Source organism: Oncorhynchus nerka, linkage group LG7 (assembly GCF_034236695.1).
Source record: "Oncorhynchus nerka isolate Pitt River linkage group LG7, Oner_Uvic_2.0, whole genome shotgun sequence".
In the NCBI taxonomy this organism is placed as follows: Eukaryota; Metazoa; Chordata; class Actinopteri; order Salmoniformes; family Salmonidae; genus Oncorhynchus; species Oncorhynchus nerka.
The window spans coordinates 44,848,063-44,867,524 of record NC_088402.1 but is presented as its reverse complement, the minus strand read 5'-3'; the positions used below and the strand labels follow the sequence as shown (position 1 = coordinate 44,867,524).

Below are 19,462 nucleotides of genomic sequence, written 5' to 3'. Positions count from 1 at the left end.
GTGAAGAAGAAGTGTCACGCTACATGAGGCAAATAATGGTCACACCAGATACTGATTGGTTTTCTGATCCATGCCCCTACCATTTTGTTGAAGGTATCTGTAACCAGTCATGTGAAATACATAGATTATGCCTTCATTAATTTATTTAAATCGACTGATTTCCTTATATGAACTGTAACTCAGTAACTCAAATGTTGCGTTTATATTGTTGTTCAGTGTAGATAAGAAATTTAACAATCGTTTCTAAAGGGATATTTACTACAGGAAATCAATTCCTTCTGCCATATTTAGTTGGGCTTCATGGTTTGACGTGAACTGGCGCCATGCTTGTCTCACTCCACAGAAATGTACGGTGACCAACAAAGTAGAGGAGATCTCCTTTAAGATTATCCATAGATTCTATCCGTGTAATAGCTTGATTTCTAAATATATTCCTGATGTTACAGTGAATGCAGTTTTTGTGAACTAGAAACAATCTACTGAACACTTATTTCATAATTGTTTGTATTGTGAGCTGTTCTGGACAGACGTGATGCTATATCTTGGAAGCAAAATGAATACAACCATTGAAATATCTAAGTTTGACATATTATTTTACACTGACTGAACAATTGAATGTCAGTATGTCATTAATCTTTTTTTTATTAGGAAAAAAATGTCATACACACCTAAATTTATGAAGAAAAAGCCTTCATTTTTACAGATTTTGACAAATTATTTAGAATATTTGAAACGTATGCAAAACAAAATGTCTCATGTATTCGCTAAATGTCTGTATTTGATTTTATATAATGTGGATATGTTTTGATTTAATTATCCTCTTTGTAATGTCTATGTAACCTGCCTGGCTGTTCTGTCTTTTGTGTTTTGTATGTTACTGTTTAATTTAAAATGTTTCCCTTACCCATTTAGAGGCAAATTTCGCAATTTGCGGTCCTGTAGATCTGATCTGAAAAAAATATTGTCCTGTAAAGAAACATTATTTTTTACCCGACATGTTTTTAAAAGTTGCAAGGCAGAGGATGAGCGCTAGTAGCGTTTTTACTAACCATCATGATCTCGCGAGCTTACGTTCTGTCGGAAAACAGACGTAAGCTCGCGAGACCGTGATGGTTCGTATGAGGCTACATCGCTAGCAACAGATATAGATAGGATTCCAATAGTGACAAGGGAAGCCAAAACGAGCAATTGCCAACACGGATTTCCTGTGGGATAAACACACAGGCCTGGCTGCTAAAACGGTAAACAATACATTGTAAATACACGTGTGCATGTAATTGTATTCGTGTTTCAATGACAAGGTAATCCATGCGAGTCAAAGTACAGTCAGTTAGAATCAAAGCTAACAAGTAGCTAGTAAGATGGCGGTCAAAATTAGCTAGCATTAGGGAGCTAGCATTAGCTAACGTTAGCGGCATATTTTCAGAAATAGCCAAACAGTTATTTATTTCGACAAAAATGACAATTTATGCCATTCTTCGCGAAAGCAGTTCGTGTGAAATGGGAGCATTTCTGCGAAATATCAGGTCATCGTTTAGTAGCGAATTTAGCATAGCGTTCGTTATGCAGCCAACTCGACTGAATTCTGACGTCGTAGTTAGCTATATTTGTTCTGAGTCAACACATTGCCATTTGTTGTCATGATGGCTAGCAAACTGACTTGGTTGTCAAACTACACATTTGTCATCCCATGTCTTTTTTTAGTTATCATATTTAGTTAAACTGTCAGTGATTAACCCACGTCATTAAGTTACTTATCTAACGTTTGCATTTAGCCAGGTAACATTAACCAGGTACGTCAGCTAACGTTTTTCTTAGCTACTGCTGTTATTCTAAGGCCATCCCAACCTAGCTACGTTTTTGTTATTGAGTGCAGTAGGCTAACGTTACTGTACTCTTGACATTTGACTGGCTTAACACTTGTGATCGTGAATACTGCCTAACCACCAGTATTTTTATTTAACATTTGTTTAACTAGGCAAGCCAGTTAAGAACAAATTCTTATTTACAATGACTGTCTAGGAACAGTGTGTTAACTGCCTTGTTCAGGGGCAGAACGACAGATTTATACCTTGTCAGCTCGGGGATTTGATCTATAAGCCTTTCGGTTACTGGCCCAACGCTACCTGCCGCCACAATATAGAGTTTGTTTCAAAGCCTTCAAATGTACAAATGCAAGTCCTGTTTAATTGTATACCTCCCCACCACCTGTTCCTCACCAGGTTTGCGTTGGCTACTTTTCTTCCTTTTCCCCACAATGCAGCTGTTTATGTATCCCCCACCCTCCTTTCTGAGTGTAATCCAACCCCTCACCAACTGCATTGAGAATACCAAGTAACAACTCTTGTCTTATCACAGATGCCACACTCAAGACGGTACCCGTCCTCAGAACTGGCCAGCCGGAGCAGCTATCAAGACCGAGACAGAGGACGCAAGCAGAGGCACCGCAGATCGCCCTCTTTTTCCTCTAGCAGTGACCGGGAAAGGGACAAAGACCGAAGGGGGCGGGGAAACAGACAGGAGGGAAGCTATGCTCGCTCTAGGAGGTGTGTTTTCTATGGTTGTATTATATTTGTTCACTTGCATGCTTAATGATTTGGTATGATAGCTTTTGTACTGTATGATACTTTATCTAGTAGAAATGTTTTTCATAGTCTTGAAATCTCAGTAGATTAATCTACCTGTATGGCATTCATTTAATAATGTGTAACTGGAGTTTAAGCAATGTGTCTTCTTAAATGGTCAGGCAGCATTGCTCTAACCCATTGTGTTGGCCCACTTTTGCAGCTACAATAATCGCTCGGCAGACCGCAGGCCGTACGACCGACGCTACTGTGAGGGCTATCGGCGCCTGGACCAGAGCCGCGAACGAGACAGAGATCGCGGAAACAGGGAAAGGGAACATGGAGGAGCAGCAGTTGATAGTTACTACGCACCTGACTTATCACCGAGCATGTGCGACTACCGGCGGGGTCGTGAGAGGGAACAGGAGGAGTCATACCGAAGGAAGGGCAGCAGGCGTAAGCACAAACGAAGGCGGCGTAGAACCAGGTCCTATAGCCCATCCTCGTCGGTGAGTACAGCCCGGCCCGAGCTTGTCCTTTAACCCTCCTACTCTTTCTATCTTTCTCTTCTCTCTCTCCCTCATGTCTTTCTCTCTTCTTTCTCTCCCTCATGTCTTTCTCTCTACTTCTCTTTAACCTTCTCTTGTCCACAGCTCCTGGACTTGGTAAGTAGTACAATCTTTTTTGTTTTGTTTTTGTCAGCAGGATTTTAGTTTTTTTTGGTTTTAGTAATTAAATCCAAATGTACTTTCTACAGTCTTTTCATAAAATGAGTTATGTAGTGAGACATTGTGGATAAAGCATCAGCCACATTTTATCCTTCTGCATTAAGTAGACATGCGAGGTGACCATAGGTTGGGATGTATCACTGATTTTTAATCTCAAACTATTTCTGCTTCATTTTCTTATCATTCTCAGTTTATTTGTTTTCTGGGAAGTACTCTGCTTAAAATTAAGTGAGCAATATTATAATTTGTAGATATTTTTGCTCTTTTATGAATTGGCTTTTTATTCATGAATGGATATGCAGGTTGCTTCCTTATTTGTAAGCAGCACGAGTTAAAAGGTAGAGGGGGAGAGAAGCAGAGGACGAAATGTGATCTTTGACTTGTTCCCTTGCACTATATCCCTATCGTTATATATTTCCTCACGTGGTGTCATACGAATCGCCCAATGACCACCACAACCACTACGTCAACTACAACACCACCCTCCTCCTCCCTCCTCTACCTGTGCCGCCTTCCATCGCCGTGGCTACGGCTGCCCCTGAAAACCCCCTGTCCCCCTGTCGGTCGTGTCGTGACCTGCTGATGCCGTGGGGGCTGCAAACAGCGGAGCGACAGCCGGACGCGGGCACTGAGTGTGAGGGACGACGAGGAAGGGCACCTGATCTGTCGGAGTGGGGACGTCCTGCAAGAGAGATGTACTCACTGCCACTACTCTATCGTAACCCTTCTCCATATGAGTATTTAAAACCATAGAGCATTCACTGACAGGGGAGTGCCTGATGATGCCATGGTAGAATGTTGCTCGCTCTAGCTCAAAAAGCAGGGTGGATTGCACACAATGTTGAGGATAGCGGTTTTAGATAAATATTGCTCGTTGTGTTGAAGATATCTAGCTGTGGTATGTTTTTATATCGGAGATATTCAACAAACAAAAAAATATCTTCCCCTACCACCGCATTTCCTCAACTTCTTAATCATCTCTTGCGCTTTAGTTTAAATTCAAGTCCAGATCTACATTTTTTTTTTTTTTTATGCATTTAATTAGGCAAAGCAATTATGAACGTTTTTAAATATTTTTTCCAATCCCTCATATCTAGCCCTTTCCCTCAACTAGCATGTGTATCTAGTAAACATTCATTGGGCTTCTACAACTTAAGTTGTCTGCAGTGTTGCAATTTTCTCCTTTGACAGTTGCATCTTTCTAATGCTACACTTCATAGTAAATTTAAGAGCATGATAAAAACCAGTTATCATGATCTCATAACACCCACACAATTAATATAGTTTTACCACTTTCTAGCTCATATCCCTTGCATAACTTGTATGTTATCTTCAGTGATTCCTGTTTGGAACCACTCCCCCCCACTAAGTCTACACATTCACACTTATTTCAGGAAAAGTTTAGCTTGAGTGTGTCTTTTTAATTACATAGGTTAACCAGTAAAACAAAATGCATTCCTCACACTCCCTTGCCCTAAAATAGGCACACCACCACATCTGTAGGGAATATACTTTTGTTTTCCTTCCTATAAGCTGCTGGGGGGCACTCAAATTTACTCCCTCATATTTTTTCCCCCCTGTTAGTATGTGGACCCCAATTATCATAGGTTATCTAGGACTGTGGAAAATTAAAAACATTTTTTTTATAGACATCCCATTTATCCACAACCTGAAAAGGGGAATGGGTGCTAGCATTGAAACGCCTAACTTTTTTGCCTTGGTTTCCCTGCTTCTGTCCACATGTCTAATTCTTCTCTTCCCTTCTTTCCCGCTTTCTCCCTCTCTCTCTCTGTCTTCCAGATGAGATTGTCAGCACTCTGGGGGAAGGCACCTTTGGGAGGGTGATGCAATGTATTGACCATCGCCGGTATGTATCTGCATTAAAAATAACTGCTAGAGATATAGACCTCTGTGTAAACTCTGAGTGTGTCCCAAATGGCAGCCTATTAGCTAATCTAGTGTACTACTTTTGATCATAGCCTTGTGGGTCCTGGTCAAAAGTAGTGCACCATAAAGGAAATTAGGTGCCATTTGGGACACAGCCTCTGCCTATATCACCCTCCCATGTATTTATGGATGAGTGGTGTGGCTCTGTGAGTTTAGCTGGCTGGGCAATTATACCCCATGCAAATGTGTGCCATGCTAATGTCCCTGCCTGGGCTCCCTGAAGCATGATGTGAGTTTGAACTTAAATGTGATAAAAAAACAAAAGTCATTATGGGAACATAAGATGTTGCATAATCAACATGAAAAGACAAGAATTTACACATCACAATTGTTTTCTTCTATGAAATAAGGTGGACTTTCATAGTTATAGAATTGGACAAATGTATCATGTTTAGAGATTGCTTTTGAAACCTGCTTTTTCAATCTTAAGTGTATCTGTCAGTCTTATTTTAGCTACCAAACCTGTGACACCAGGTTTCCAAGCAACAGTACTCTTGGTTAATGTAGATTAACCTCTAACAAGACTCACTTCAGCCAATAAGAGCTTTGTGCCATAAGGTATTCCCTAATGTATTGTGTGTTAGGACTGCACCTAAATTGTGACATTGACATGCGCAATACTTTTGATTTATTGCTCAATTGACGGTGTTCTCTCTCTCCTTCTTGCCGCCTCTCAATCCCCCACACACATGTAGTCCCGCCCCCTGTTACTCAAGCAGGCAGTTCCTAGTGCTAGAGATTCACTCTGCGTGCATTGACCAAAGAACAGCATGCAGTCAACAGATTTTTCCAAACCCTAGCTTTCCACTTTGTTTCTTAATATAAGTGCAAGTTTTTGATATTCTATTTGCTTGTGCTCTGTGCAACACGCTAGTTAGTGGGTCTTCGCAAGCTGTCAATGTGCCTAAAACATTTGTTAGGCTAGCCTTTATTACTAATCGCTAGCTAAATCCACTGAGGTAGGGTATATCTTCAGACTTTTGCTCTAATATAGGGTGGTACCAGTGGTCAAATCAAATTTATTTATATAGCCCTTCGTACATCAGCTGATATCTCAAAGTGCTGTACAGAAACCCAGCCTAAAACCCCAAACAGCAAGCAATGCAGGTGTAGAAGCACGGTGGCTAGGAAAAACTCCCTAGAAAGGCCAAAACCTAGGAAGAAACTTAGAGAGGAACCAGGCTATGTGGGGTGGCCAGTCATCTTCTGGCTGTGCCGGGTGGAGATTATAACAGAACATGGCCAAAATGTTCGTAAATGACCAGCATGGTCGAATAATAATAAGGCAGAACAGTTGAAACTGGAGCAGCAGCACAGTCAGGTGGACTGGGGACAGCAAGGAGTCATCATGTCAGGTAGTCCTGGGGCATGGTCCTAGGGCTCAGGTCAGTTGAAACTGGAACAGCAGCATGGCCAGGTGAACTGGGGACAGCAAGGAGTCATCATGTCAGGTAGACCTGGGGCATGGTCCTAGGGCTCAGGTCCTCCGAGAGAGAGAAAGAAAGAGAGAAGGAGAGAATTAGAGAACGCACACTTAAATTCACACAGGACACCGAATAGGACAGGAGAGGTACTCCAGATATAACAAACTGACCCCAGCCCCCGACACATAAACTACTGCAGCATAAATACTGGAGGCTGAGACAGGAGGGTGGTGGTGGACAGACAGACAGAGTGGTGGAGTGTATATCAGAGGAAAAGCCTGAAGAATATTCAAAAATCTTTGTCTGACTGTACCTAAGGTTAGTGCTATGAGGGATCCTTGGGACGTCCATACCTGTAGCCTTACCTTAACCGTTTATCTTTCTCATTCATTGTGTTTTACAGGGGAGGAGCCACTGTTGCTCTGAAGATCATAAAAAATGTGGAGAAATACAAGGAAGCAGCTCGTCTGGAGATCAATGTGCTGGAGAGAATCAATGAGAAAGACCCGGAAAACAAACAGTGAGTATACCTACTACTTTGACCACTGGTGTATTGTTCATTACCAGTGAAGGGAAATATATATTCAACAATTTAAGATTTTACTGAGAACCAGTTCATATAAGAAAATGGGTAAATGTACATTTCATTAGGCCCTCAAATATCGATTTCACATTACTAGGAAAACAGATATGCATCTGGTAAGGGGAAAAAGTAGAGGTGTGGATCAGAAGACCAGTCAGTATCTGGTGTGACCATCATTTGCCTCATGCAGCGCGATACATCTCCTTCACATAGAGTTGATCTTGGCTGTTGATTGTGGCCTGTGGAATGTTTTCCCACTCCTCTTCAATGGCTACGTGAACTTGTTGGATATTGGCAGGAACTGGAACATGCGATCGATCCAGAGCATCCCAAACATGCTCAAGCCCTTAATTAACCAACAATGCTGTTTTCAGAAAAATACCTAAACACCATAGGGCCCTCTTTGACGTATAAAGTATGTCAAAGATAACGGACCTATATATTTTTAAGTAATGTCATCTTTGACCACCAACAATCACCAAAATAAAAGCTAGCCAGTTGGGGGAGAATTAAATTCCCAAATCAATGAATTTAGCAGGTGTGAGAAAAAGATCAAAGCATTAGCCATGGCAAAATGGAAATGGAAATTTGCTTTAAAACGGCAACATTTTCTTGTCTCGGCTCCATGGAGAAGTTTGTAAAATTGCAGGAAATTGGCTTACCAATGTAAAACATTGGGGGGGCCTCTAAAATGTTCTCAAATCAAACAGTGCTGAACATGCCCATTTCCACACCCACCATCTAAGCCCTTTTTTAATCAGAAAAAATGCCCTGTCTCGATCCTGTATCATTTCGTTGTTGTTCGATTAGCTTTTAGTGTTATTTAATATGAAACTCCTCTTTACTCCCAGCCTGTGTGTGCAGATGTATGACTGGTTCGACTACCACGGACACATGTGTATCTCCTTTGAGTTGCTGGCCCTCAGCACCTTTGACTTCCTCAAGGAGAACAACTACCTGCCTTATTCCATCGCCCAGGTCCGACATATGGCCTACCAGCTATGCCTGTCTGTCAAGTGTAAGTTTATATATATATATTTTAAATAGCCTTTTATTTAACCCGCTAAGTCGTTGAGGGCATGCTCTCTTTCACATTACCGGCCTGACATAAGTACATTCAGATGCAATGATACTACCAGTCATCTAGTCATAATTCTTATTAAAACAGCCTGGCTGTCAAGTGTACGTACACTACAATATTACGCTACTGTCTTGTTTGTTTGGCCTTTTATTTAACCAAATGACTTATCAAGAACACATTCACTTCAGCAATTTCAACATGACCTACCGTCAACTGGTCATACAGTGGATTTGCAAAGTATTCAGACCCCATTTACTTTTCCACATTTTGCATTTTACAGCCTTATTCTAAAGTTTTTTTCCCCCCTCAATCTACACACAATACCACATAATGACAAAGCATAACAGGTTTTTAGAAATGTTTGCAAATAAATTACACTTTTTAGTAAACTACTACATTTGCGTAAGTATTCAGACCCTTTTACTCAGTACTTTGTTGAAGCACCTTTGGCTGCAATTTCAGTCTCGTCTTCTTGGGTATGACGCTACAAGCTTGACACACCTGTATTTGGGGAGCTTCTCCCACTTTTCTCTGCAGATCCTCTCAAGCTCTGTCAGGTTGGGTGGGGAGCATCACTGCACAGCTATTTTCAGGTTGCACCAGAGATGTTTGATCGGGTTCAAGTCCGGGCTCTGGCTGGGCCACTCAAGGACATTCAGAGACTTGTCCCGAAGTCATGCCTGCATTGTCTTGGCTGTGTGCTTGGGGCTGTTGTCCTGTTGGAAGGTGAACCTTCGCCCCAGTCTGAGGTCCTGAGCGCTCTGGAGCAGGTTTTCATCAAGGATCTCGCTGTACTTTACTCTGTTCATTTTTCCCTAGATCCTGACTAGTCTCCCAGTCTCTACCACTGAAAAACATCCCTACAACATGATGCTGCCCCACCATGCTTCACCATAGGGATGGTGCCAGGTTTCATCCAGACGTGATGCTTGGCATTCAAGCCAAAGAGTTAAATCTTGGTAGCTCCTTCAGTGACCATTGGATTCTTGGTCACCTCCCTGACCAAGGCCCTTCTCCCCCGATTCCTCTGTTTGGCTGGGCAGCCAGCTGAGTTCTAGGAAGAGTGTTGGTGGGTCCAAACTTCTTCCATTTAAGAATGATTGAGGCCACTGTGTTCTTGGTGTCCTTCAATACTGCAGACATTTTTTTGCCACGTTTTCTTTGGCAACCTCAGATTTGTGCCTCGACACAATCCTATCTCGTAGCTCTGTGGACAATTCCTTCGACCTCATGGCTTGGTTTTTGCTCTGTCAACTGTGGGACCTTATCTAGACAGGTGTGTGGACTCCAATCAAGTTGTAGAAACGTCTCAAGGATGATCAATGGAAACAGGATGCACTTGAGCTCAATTACGAGTCTCATAGCAAAGGGGCGGAATAGTTACAGTACCACTCAAAAGTTTGGACACATACTCATTCAAGGATTTTTCTTTATTTGGACTATTTTCTACATTGGAATCATGTAGTAACCAAAAAAGTGTTAAACAAATCAAAATGTTTTATTTTAGATTTTTCAAAGTAGCCGCCTTGATGACAGCGTTGCACACTCTTGGCATTCTCTCAACCAGCTTCATGAGCTGGTCACCTGGAATGCATTTCAATTCACAGGTGTGCCTTGTTAATTTGTGGTATTTCTTTCCTCAATGCGTTTGAGCTAATCAGTTGTGTTGTGACAATGTAGGGGTGGTATACAGAAGGTAGCTCTATTTGGTAAAACACCAAGTCCATATTATGGCAAGAGCGGGCTTCATTGTCGGATTGCTGCAAATAAACCACTAATTAAAGGACATCAATAAGAAGAGATGCTTGGAACAAGAAATGCAAGCAATGGCCATTAGACTGGTGGAAATATGTCCCTTGGTCTGACTAGTTCAAATTTGAGATTTTTGGTTCCAATCACCATGTCTTTTGGAGACGCAGAGTAGGTGAATGGCTGATCTCTGCATGTGTGGTTCCCAACGTGAAGCATGGAGATGGTGTAGGGGTGCTTTGCTGGTGACACTGTCTGTGATTTTATTTAGAATTCAAGGCACACTTAACCAGGATGGCTACCACAGCATTCTGCAGTGATGCGCTATCCCATCTGGTTTTGGGCTTAGTGGGACAATCATGTGTTTTTCAACAGGACAATGACCCATGTCGTGGATATTTCCTCTATTTACCTAATCATGAGAGCAAACCACACACAAGTCAGAGTTAGTTATCAAAGTCCATCTTTAATTATATGAGCTCAATCACAACCCTGTGACTCTCAGATCAATTCAGTGTCTATCAATGAATTCTCTGAGAGTCCCTCACACATTGCAGCTGAGATCCTTTAATAGCAAAAGACACACATAGCCCGACAGCATAGGCATAATTTATCGTTCAGCTTTGCTCTCTTCTCTTCTCAAACTCGGAACCATAAACAAATCCTCCATATCAACAGGCATATATCAAATCCATCCTATCTTGACAAGATCACAGAGACGCATTGACTGGCACACAGACATTGTGGAGCCAAGAGATACACGCTTGATCTCTCTCCGGCCCAAGCAACTTAGTCTTGACATAGAACAGATACTGCAACCCCGCCACAGTATTATACAAAAACAACATTCTGATGAGAAGTAACTTACAAACATATGATGAATATAAAACATCTTACCTATGTTACCAACCAATTCTGATTATTCCCCAACACACCTCCCAATTAGTGTAAGGGCTATTTGACCAAGGAGAGTGATGGCATGCTGCATCAGATCTGGCCTCCACAATCCCCGACCCCAACCAAATTGAGATGGTTTGGGATGAGTTGGACCGCAGAGTGAAGGAAAAGCAGCCAACAAGTGCTCAGCATATGTGGGAACTCCTTCAAGACTGTTGGGAAAAGCATTCCAGGTGAAGCTGGTTGAGAGAATGCCAAGAGTACAAAGCTGTCATCAGGGCAAAGGGTGGCTACTTTGAAGAATCTCAAATATAAAATCGATTTTGATAACTTTTCTTTTTGGTTATGACATGTTCATAGTTTTGATGTCTTCACTATTTTTCTACAATGTCGAATAGTACATTTAAAGAAAAGCCATGGAATGAGTAGGTGTCAACTTTTGATTGGTACTGTATGTAGAGAATGTATTAATTTTTTTAATGCATTTGCTAAAATGTGTAACCTGTGTTCACTTTGAAATGTTTTATTTAATACATTTTAGAATTAGGCTGTGGAAAACGGACAAGGTCTGTATACTTTCCGAATGCACTGTAAGTCTCACTCCAACAACCCCTATATAGATCTCCCTTTGAGACTGAGAGGTTGGAATGAAAGGCCACCGTTGTTTACAATAAAAGCCTTTAGCCACATGAGGGCATTGTTGGTTCAAACACCTGTCAGAAGAGTAGTGCTCTTTTCATTCACCACCATCGAATGTGGATGTCTCGTTTGTTAGGATATTAACTGGGATTTTCTCCTCACAGTTCTTCATGATACCAAGCTGACACACACAGACCTGAAGCCAGAAAACATCCTGTTTGTCAATTCCGACTTCACCATGACCTATAATGTAGAGAAGGTGAGACGAGAAGTCATGCCTCAGGATAATGGGCTTTCTTCAGAGCCTGTTTTGCGTTCACCAAGCCTGCATCCCAAATGGCACCCTATTTCGTAATAGTGCACTACTTTTAACCAGTGCCTGGTCAAAAGTAGTCTACTTTATAGGTTAAAGGGTACCATTTGGGATGCATCCTGAGTGTCATAGCAGGCCTTAAGTGCAGATGATGAATTGGCTTAAATGTACCAGAGCAAAACAAATGAAGCATTTTCTGTTTGGATACAGGTATGGTTAATGTCAAGGTTACTAGATATCAGAAATGGAGTAATCAAGGCACACTCACTGGCCCTTTCTAAAAGTTGACCTTTTACTTGTTTCATGAGGTTTGAAATGGTGTAAACTTTTATTTATTTATAGGATGTTTTCTGTTTTTAAACCATGTCCTTTTTCACCTTCCTCCCTACAGAAGCGCGAAGAGCGGACCGTGAAGAGCACGGATGTACGGGTGGTGGACTTTGGCAGTGCCACGTTTGACCACGAGCACCACAGCACCATCGTCTCCACACGGCACTACCGCGCCCCAGAAGTCATACTAGGTGAGTGACTTCCCACTTCAGACTCCATTCCTTCAGGCCAGTTGGCTGATCAATTGGATGAGGACTAGGGCTGTTACAGTGACCGTATTACGGCCACACCGGTGGTCACGATTCACGACGGCAGTCAAATTCCACATTACCATTTAGTCACGATAATTAGGCTTCTCCAAGCTCTGATACTGCCGATGTTAGGCTACTAATGACCAAACTTGCTAACTGCCTGGTACTCAGCACTCTATTGGCCCTCTAATCACTCTGACATCAATGCAAATGTTTTCAAAAATGTAATCAAACACTTCATGAGAGCCCATGAACTCATGTTGTGCAACATTTTTATAGGCTATGTGATGGCCTCTTAAGAAGAGGGTCCCATCAGCTTTCTAGGCAAGGCTTACTATATTTATTATTCAACTTTCCTAATATTAAGCACATCGTAAAGAGAAGCAACAGGAGTATAGCCTACCTGGCTGGCATGAAAATGAACCACAGGAAAAGCGTGCTCAATTCGCTAATTAAGTGCATAGATGACATATTTCTTCGAGACCGATCCATGATAATGGGTCATTCTAAATCTAAACAAATTTCACACATACAGTGCAATCAGAAAGTATTCCGGCCACTTCACCTTTTCCACAAAATGTAGAAAGTGAAGGGATCTGAATACTTTCTGAATGCACTGTATATTATTTAGTGTATGTAAAGAAAATATTAAATTAAGAAAAGGCTAATATTCACCCATCACATCATGATGATGATGATGATTAAATGTCATGGTCAAAACATATTGATGCAGTAGTAGCTAAGATGGGGAGAAGTCTGTCTATAGTAATGTGATGCTCTGCCTTAACACTATCAACAAGGCAGGTCCTACAGGCCCAAGTTTTGTCACACCTTGACTACTGTTCAGTCGTGTGGTCAGGTGCCACAAAAAAGGACTTAAGAAATTTGCAGTTGGCTCAGAACAGGGCAGCACGGCTGGCCATTGGATGTACACAGAGCTAATATTAATAATATGTATGTCAATCTCTCCTGGCTCAAAGTGGAGGAGAGATTGACTTCATTACTACTTGTATTTATGAGAGGTATTGACATGTTGAATGCACTGAGCTGTCTGTCTAAACTACTGGCACACAGCTCAGACACCCATGCATACCCCGCAGACATGCCACGAGGTCTCTTCAGTCCCCAAGTCCAGAACAGACTATGGGAGGCGCACAGTACTACATAGAGCCATGACTACATGGAACTCTATTCCACATGCAGTAAAATTAGATTTAAAAAACAGATTAAAAAAACACCTTATGGAACAGCGGGGACTGTGAAGCAACGCAAACATTGGCACAGACACATGCATACACACACGATTACATACACACTATAAATACACATGGATTTAGTACTGAATATATGTGGTGGAGTAGGGGCCTGAGGGCACACGGTGTGTTGTGAAATCTGTGAATGTAATGTTTTAAAGGTATTATCAAGTGCTTGTCACATTGTGAATGAGAGACTGATGACGTGTGTACAGCCTGCGCGATAAACAAAGCCGAGCTAGTGCCTTTTTGTGACTTTTTTCAAATAATTATTCTCATGCAGCTTTAGTGTATTAAAAATCTAAACATATAGCCCAACATTTTGTCACAACTAAAGTTACATGGATAACTCTAAATTAAGCATATAGGAGTACCTATTTCTTTGTTAACCGCTTAACATAGAATAGCCGCATGTGTGCACTCAAATTGTTTAGAGAAAATATTCTATTTAATTCCATTATGTTCAATTGTATTCTTCGTATTATAAAATAATGCCATGGAATTTTAATCAAATCATGTCTGCTAAATGAACTAGTGTAGCCCACAGCCATATGGCATAACCAGATCCGGGCTTAACATGGACAACTAAGAGTATGCTATTCTGTTCTTCTGAAATATACATTTTCTTCATATCATGCTTCTTTAGACCGGTCTAAAATAAATAATTGATTTATTGGGAAGGTGTAGGCTATATTACTTGGATTTATTAGACTGTTTAATGTAGATGTTCTAAAGGTCAGCATCAGTGGCTTGTAGGCAATGTTTGGAAGCCAGGAGATGCCAAATGTGTTTTGTTAATTAATGGTCAAATTACTGTGACTGGCAGTTATTTGCTTGACAATTTCATGACCGCCACAGCCCAAATGAGGACTATTCTAAACTAAGGCTGGTGTAGCCACTACGTTGGCATTGAACTGCTATAGTCTGTCTGGTTGGGTGAGGAGGGCTATTCTGAAACAGAGGGGGGGTGTTCCTTGGCAGTCGCGTTGAACTGCCATACCCTGCCAGTTCTGTTCCAGTCAGGTAGACACTGAACTACTCAGTCAGACACTAAGTGCAGTTGATCGGCTTAACCTCGCTCAGTAGTGCATGAGAATTAGTTGAGTGTGCTTTGAGCGGGGTTGATTTTGTCTTTTCACGTCATTTTAAAAGCTCAAGGTGTACGCTTACCCTTGGCCATGTTATGTGGCTTGGGTAAGGCCTCCCTTGTTCTATCTAAAGAAACTCAAAAGCTGCACACTCACCCTCTTGATCCGAAGTGCTAGTTGTGAAGTGACGGACAATGTTTAGGCAGAAAGCTGCGTGTTGTAATTTGAGTTGTTGCTTTTGATAAATCAAAGCACTGGCGCAATAGTGAGGCTAATGTCTTAAATTGAGCTTTTCCTGCTGTTTTTATTAGGTTCCACCAGCCTACACCAATTCAATATGTGTTGAATAATAAGGGGCCATTTCCTGGACACAGATTAAGCCTAGTCTAAAAGACGAGCTAAATGGAGAATCTCAATTTAAATACTTTTAAATCCAGCATTAGGCTTAATCTGTCTCCGGGAAACCACCCCGAGAAATGTTACTTTCCACCCATTATGTGTTTTGTCCTGCAGAGCTGGGCTGGAGCCAGCCATGTGACGTGTGGAGCATCGGTTGCATCCTGTTCGAGTACTACCTAGGCTTCACCCTGTTCCAGGTAAAACCCCACTTCACTTCCCAACCCATTTCTGTCTATGGCGACAGCTGCCTTCCTAGATTGGTCGATTCAGGTTGACAGGAAGGACTGAACAAAGCCCAGAATAGCTTGCTGCCTGGTCACTCGGATTGGTCAGCCTGGAGTCGGACCAGTATCACACAAACATGTGTACCCACAAATACATTTGCACACGTGCAAGAAAACACGCACATGTTGAGTCGGAGAGAGCAGCAGGGAGAGACAGCTGCTAATCCTATTGAGGATCAACCCTTGGTTGAGGTTGTCCTCCGTGTTCTGAGTTTTGCTTGGCTGTGCTTCTAACACCATAGATGCTAGCTCACACATTCTATTCAAAGCTCTCAACTTCAGCCACACTTTACTCAGCGTTTATTAAAATTGTTTCAAGATAGGTGAGCACTCTGATAATGGTCTGTTTGCATCTAATATCCACAATCTACTTTTATGGCTATTTTATACATTGAATGAGAAATGGGGATGAAATTAAGATTCACCATGGCTATCTTGTTTGTTCATCCCTCCCTCAGACTCATGATAACAGGGAGCATCTGGCTATGATGGAGAGAATACTGGGGCCAGTGCCCTCCAGGATGATACGCAAGACAAGGTCAGAGCTCACACACACACGACCAGGTGCATCTGTGTAGTTAGTTGCAGATCAAAAAGCAATCCAACACACACCCCTATAGCGTCTAGTTGTTGACGCAGAGCATCAAAGTGAAGTTTGGTCCATGCCACATTTTAAAGGGCCTTTTTGTTAGCGATGTTTGTCATTGTCTTGCGTCGAACCCCGTGGCAACTCTTTCCAGGGTGCTGCCCCTGCATGCACGTGCAGACACAAACTGTTCTTCAGAGGATTTTTATTTCTGTACGCCACGCCTCAATCTTTGACAATTTCTCAACTCAGGAAGCAGAAATATTTTTACCGCGGCCGTCTGGACTGGGACGAGAGCTCGTCAGCTGGGAGATACGTGAGGGAGAACTGCAAACCCTTACGGGTAAGAGAGCAGCTCCTTTTCCCTCCTTGTGTAGCACCCCACTACTTTATCTTCCTTGACCTCTATCTCTCATTCACCCTCTCATATCGGATTAACCAGGAATTTCTAAAATCATTCTCTCTTTAGACAAATTAACCCTAACCCCGACTCTAGTATCAACGGTTCCTGATTTTCATTGTTATGCTAATCACATCTCTGTATACCATCTCTCTTTCTGTCTCTCTCTCTCTCAGAGATACCTGTTGTCGGAGGCTGAGGAGCACCATCAGCTGTTTGACCTGATTGAGAGCATGCTGGAGTACGAGCCCACTAAGCGCCTGGTTCTGGCCAACTCCCTCAGACACCCGTTCTTCGAATCAGGGACAGCAGGCGATGCAGTGGGGGGGAAGAGCTGGGAGGGCAATCGCGACATCAGCCGGTGACCCAGGGCCTCCATACTCTTAAGGATAGAGGGATTTAAGGTGGAGCAGACAGATATGACCGCTTAAGGTGGTGTATCACAGCATGAACCTGTTCCCTCCTGCTTACTATACTGCCCCACCTCCACAGCCAGGAGAGGGGCTCATGCTGGCAGCTAGAAGAACTTCAGAAAAAGGACAGTCCTCTTAGTCCTCTCGGCTTCTACTCCCAACAGAAGACATGACGAGATTATTTTTTTTGTGTGTGTTTTTTTTGCCCAACCTTAAACTACCCAGCTCCAGTCTTCCGCATGTAAAGAAAAGGACCGGTCTGGTCTAGGTCCGTTTAAGTGGAACACTAGTGCGAGCAAGAGGGACCCTCGCTACGTAATCAAATATTGTGACCCTTTCGTTTGATGTCAGACAATTGGTGAAGAGGGGCATTGTAACGTGGTTAGTTCTTCCATTTAAAGAGCACTATTTATTTGGAAACCATCGATCTGGACTAATATTAGCCAACTGGATGACATCTTTTGTCACATTGTTTATATAGGCCTCTCCTATTGCTATATTTATTTCTGTTACATAATGCTTTCGAGGAGAGGGATTATGCTGCCATATTAATGTAATAATAGTACTCACGCCTAGACGTGTTTTCGCAGCTGGTCGTCTTGTCTGGGGAACTGACCCACACACACAACGCAAACTGCCTTTTATACTTTATGATAGGCTCAGGCTTGTGATCTGAGAGCGCACGTACCCACAGGGTCATAGTAGTCATGTGTGGCATCCTAATGCCACATGCACACAGCAGCACAGTTTACAGTATTTATTATGAGACGCTGCTGCTGGTCATCTCCCTGTACAGTACTTTTTGTATGAGATTTAAATGTGTAAGACTGTATATATGTATGATTGTTTAGAATTAAAGTTAAGTCCTCCTTTGCCAAGGCTTATAGTGCTGTTAATGTCAGCTTTGGCCTATGGCACAGTTATGCGAAGGCTTTTTGTCTTCGATGCTTGACTGTGTCTTTGTATCCCTGATTTATCTTGTGACTGTAGCCCTTAGGAGGACTTGTGTGTGTGTCTGGCAAAACTAGTGTTGGCATAAGATATAGCAGGCTGTCAGGAAACCCCTTAATAACCCTGGCCTATTGCTCTATTTCATAGTATTTTATTACCAACTCTACTACTACTAACCAAATTAGTCTAGCGCTACAATCTTCATTTTCCTTCATTCTGATCTTCTCCCCACCTCAACCCTATTAGAGGAGGTCCAAGGTCCCTTCCCCTTCAGATGTTCTCCGCCAATGTGTTTTGAGAAGGAATAGGTAGAATGCAAGGAAAGATTGAGGTTCACTCTTGGAATCTCTTCTGAAGTCTGCCTTCCAGATCTGACAGAGCAGGCTCACCCACCGGAAGGGCCAAGGACAAGAGGATCCGCTGTGGCAGCCGCCTGGCAGGTGTACTTAACGTCATGGGTACTCCTCCGTCTGTCACTAACTTGTCATCTCTCTACTACCTTAGTCTCTTTGCCTCTGTCCCTGGCCTGCTTTCCCTCGCTCCATCTGTTTCTCCCATCTGCTACCATAAAAGTTAGAGCAAAGCTTAGCAAAGCAAGAATCTGTAGATATATGCTGGTAAACTAAGGCAGACAAAGTTCATTCAGACCCCTTGACCTTTTTTACATTACATCCTTATTCTAAAATGTAACCCCCCTGCCCCCTTCCTTATCAATCTACACACAATTTTAATTTTATTTTACCATTATTTTACTAGGCAAGTCAGTTAAGAACAAATTCTTATTTTCAATGACGGCCTAGGAACAGTGGGTTAACTGCCTGTTCAGGGGCAGAACGACAGATTTGTACCTTGTCAGCTCGGGGATTCGAACGTGCAACCTTTCGGTTACTAGTCCAACGCTCTAACCACTAGGCTACCCCATAATGACAAAGCAAGACATTTTGCAAATGTATTTAAAAAAGAAAGAAGCCTGATTTGGTGGATTGCTGCAGAGATGGTTGTCCTCCTGGAAGGTTCTCCCATCTCCACAGAGGAACTCTGACAGAGTGACCATCGGGTTCTTGGTCACCTCCCTGACCAAGGCCCTTCTCCCCTGATTGCTCAGTTTGGCTGGGCAGCCAGCTGAGTTCTAGGAAGAGTCTTGGTGGTTCCAAACCTCTTCCATTTAAGAATGATGGAGGCCTCTGTTCTTGGGGACCTTCAATTATGCAGAAATTTGTTGATACCCTTCCCCAGATCTGTGCCTCCTGTCTCGGAGCTCTACGGACAATTCCTTCAACCTCATGGCTTGGTTTTTGCTTTGACATTCACTGTCAACTGTGGGACCTTATCTATAGACAGGTGTGTGCCTTTCCAAATCATGTCCAATCAATTGAATTTACCACAGGTGGACTCCAAGTTATAGAAACAGCTCAAGGATGATCAATGGAAACAGGATGCGCCTGAGTCTCATAGCAACGGGACTGAGTACTCATTTACATAAGGCATTTGTTTAAAATATATATATTTATCTTTGCTAAAAAAATTCTCAACTTCTTTCGGTTGGTCATTATTTAGTATTGTGTGTAGATTGAGGGGGAAA

General features: G+C 42.3%; 1 protein-coding gene and 1 long non-coding RNA gene across 3 annotated transcripts; one reads left to right on the top strand and one right to left on the bottom strand.

Annotated features, from left to right (window-relative positions):
• Nucleotides 1-1,118: 1,118 nt before the first annotated feature.
• Nucleotides 1,119-17,802, top strand: clk2a (CDC-like kinase 2a). 2 transcript variants are annotated; one of them, XM_029663737.2, is made up of 13 exons: nt 1,119-1,241; nt 2,359-2,546; nt 2,788-3,073; nt 3,897-3,987; nt 5,093-5,159; nt 7,067-7,183; nt 8,098-8,264; nt 11,777-11,871; nt 12,317-12,446; nt 15,361-15,443; nt 15,989-16,068; nt 16,369-16,459; nt 16,693-17,802. In XM_029663737.2, the coding sequence occupies exons 2-13, from the start codon at nt 2,359-2,361 to the stop codon at nt 16,879-16,881; spliced, it is 1,584 nt and encodes a 527-aa protein (XP_029519597.1). In that variant the 5' UTR covers nt 1,119-1,241; the 3' UTR covers nt 16,882-17,802. The 2 variants fall into 2 exon arrangements, with proteins under 2 accessions (XP_029519597.1, XP_029519598.1); XM_029663738.2 differs by lacking the exons at nt 1,119-1,241; nt 2,359-2,546; nt 3,897-3,987 and having other exon boundaries at nt 2,984-3,073.
• On the bottom strand, nt 4,873-7,103 carry LOC135572501 (uncharacterized). The gene is made up of 2 exons (XR_010464348.1): nt 7,029-7,103; nt 4,873-6,723 (listed from the first exon to the last, which is right to left on the bottom strand). It is a non-coding gene; the product is annotated as an uncharacterized LOC135572501 (long non-coding RNA).
• Nucleotides 17,803-19,462: the final 1,660 nt, after the last annotated feature.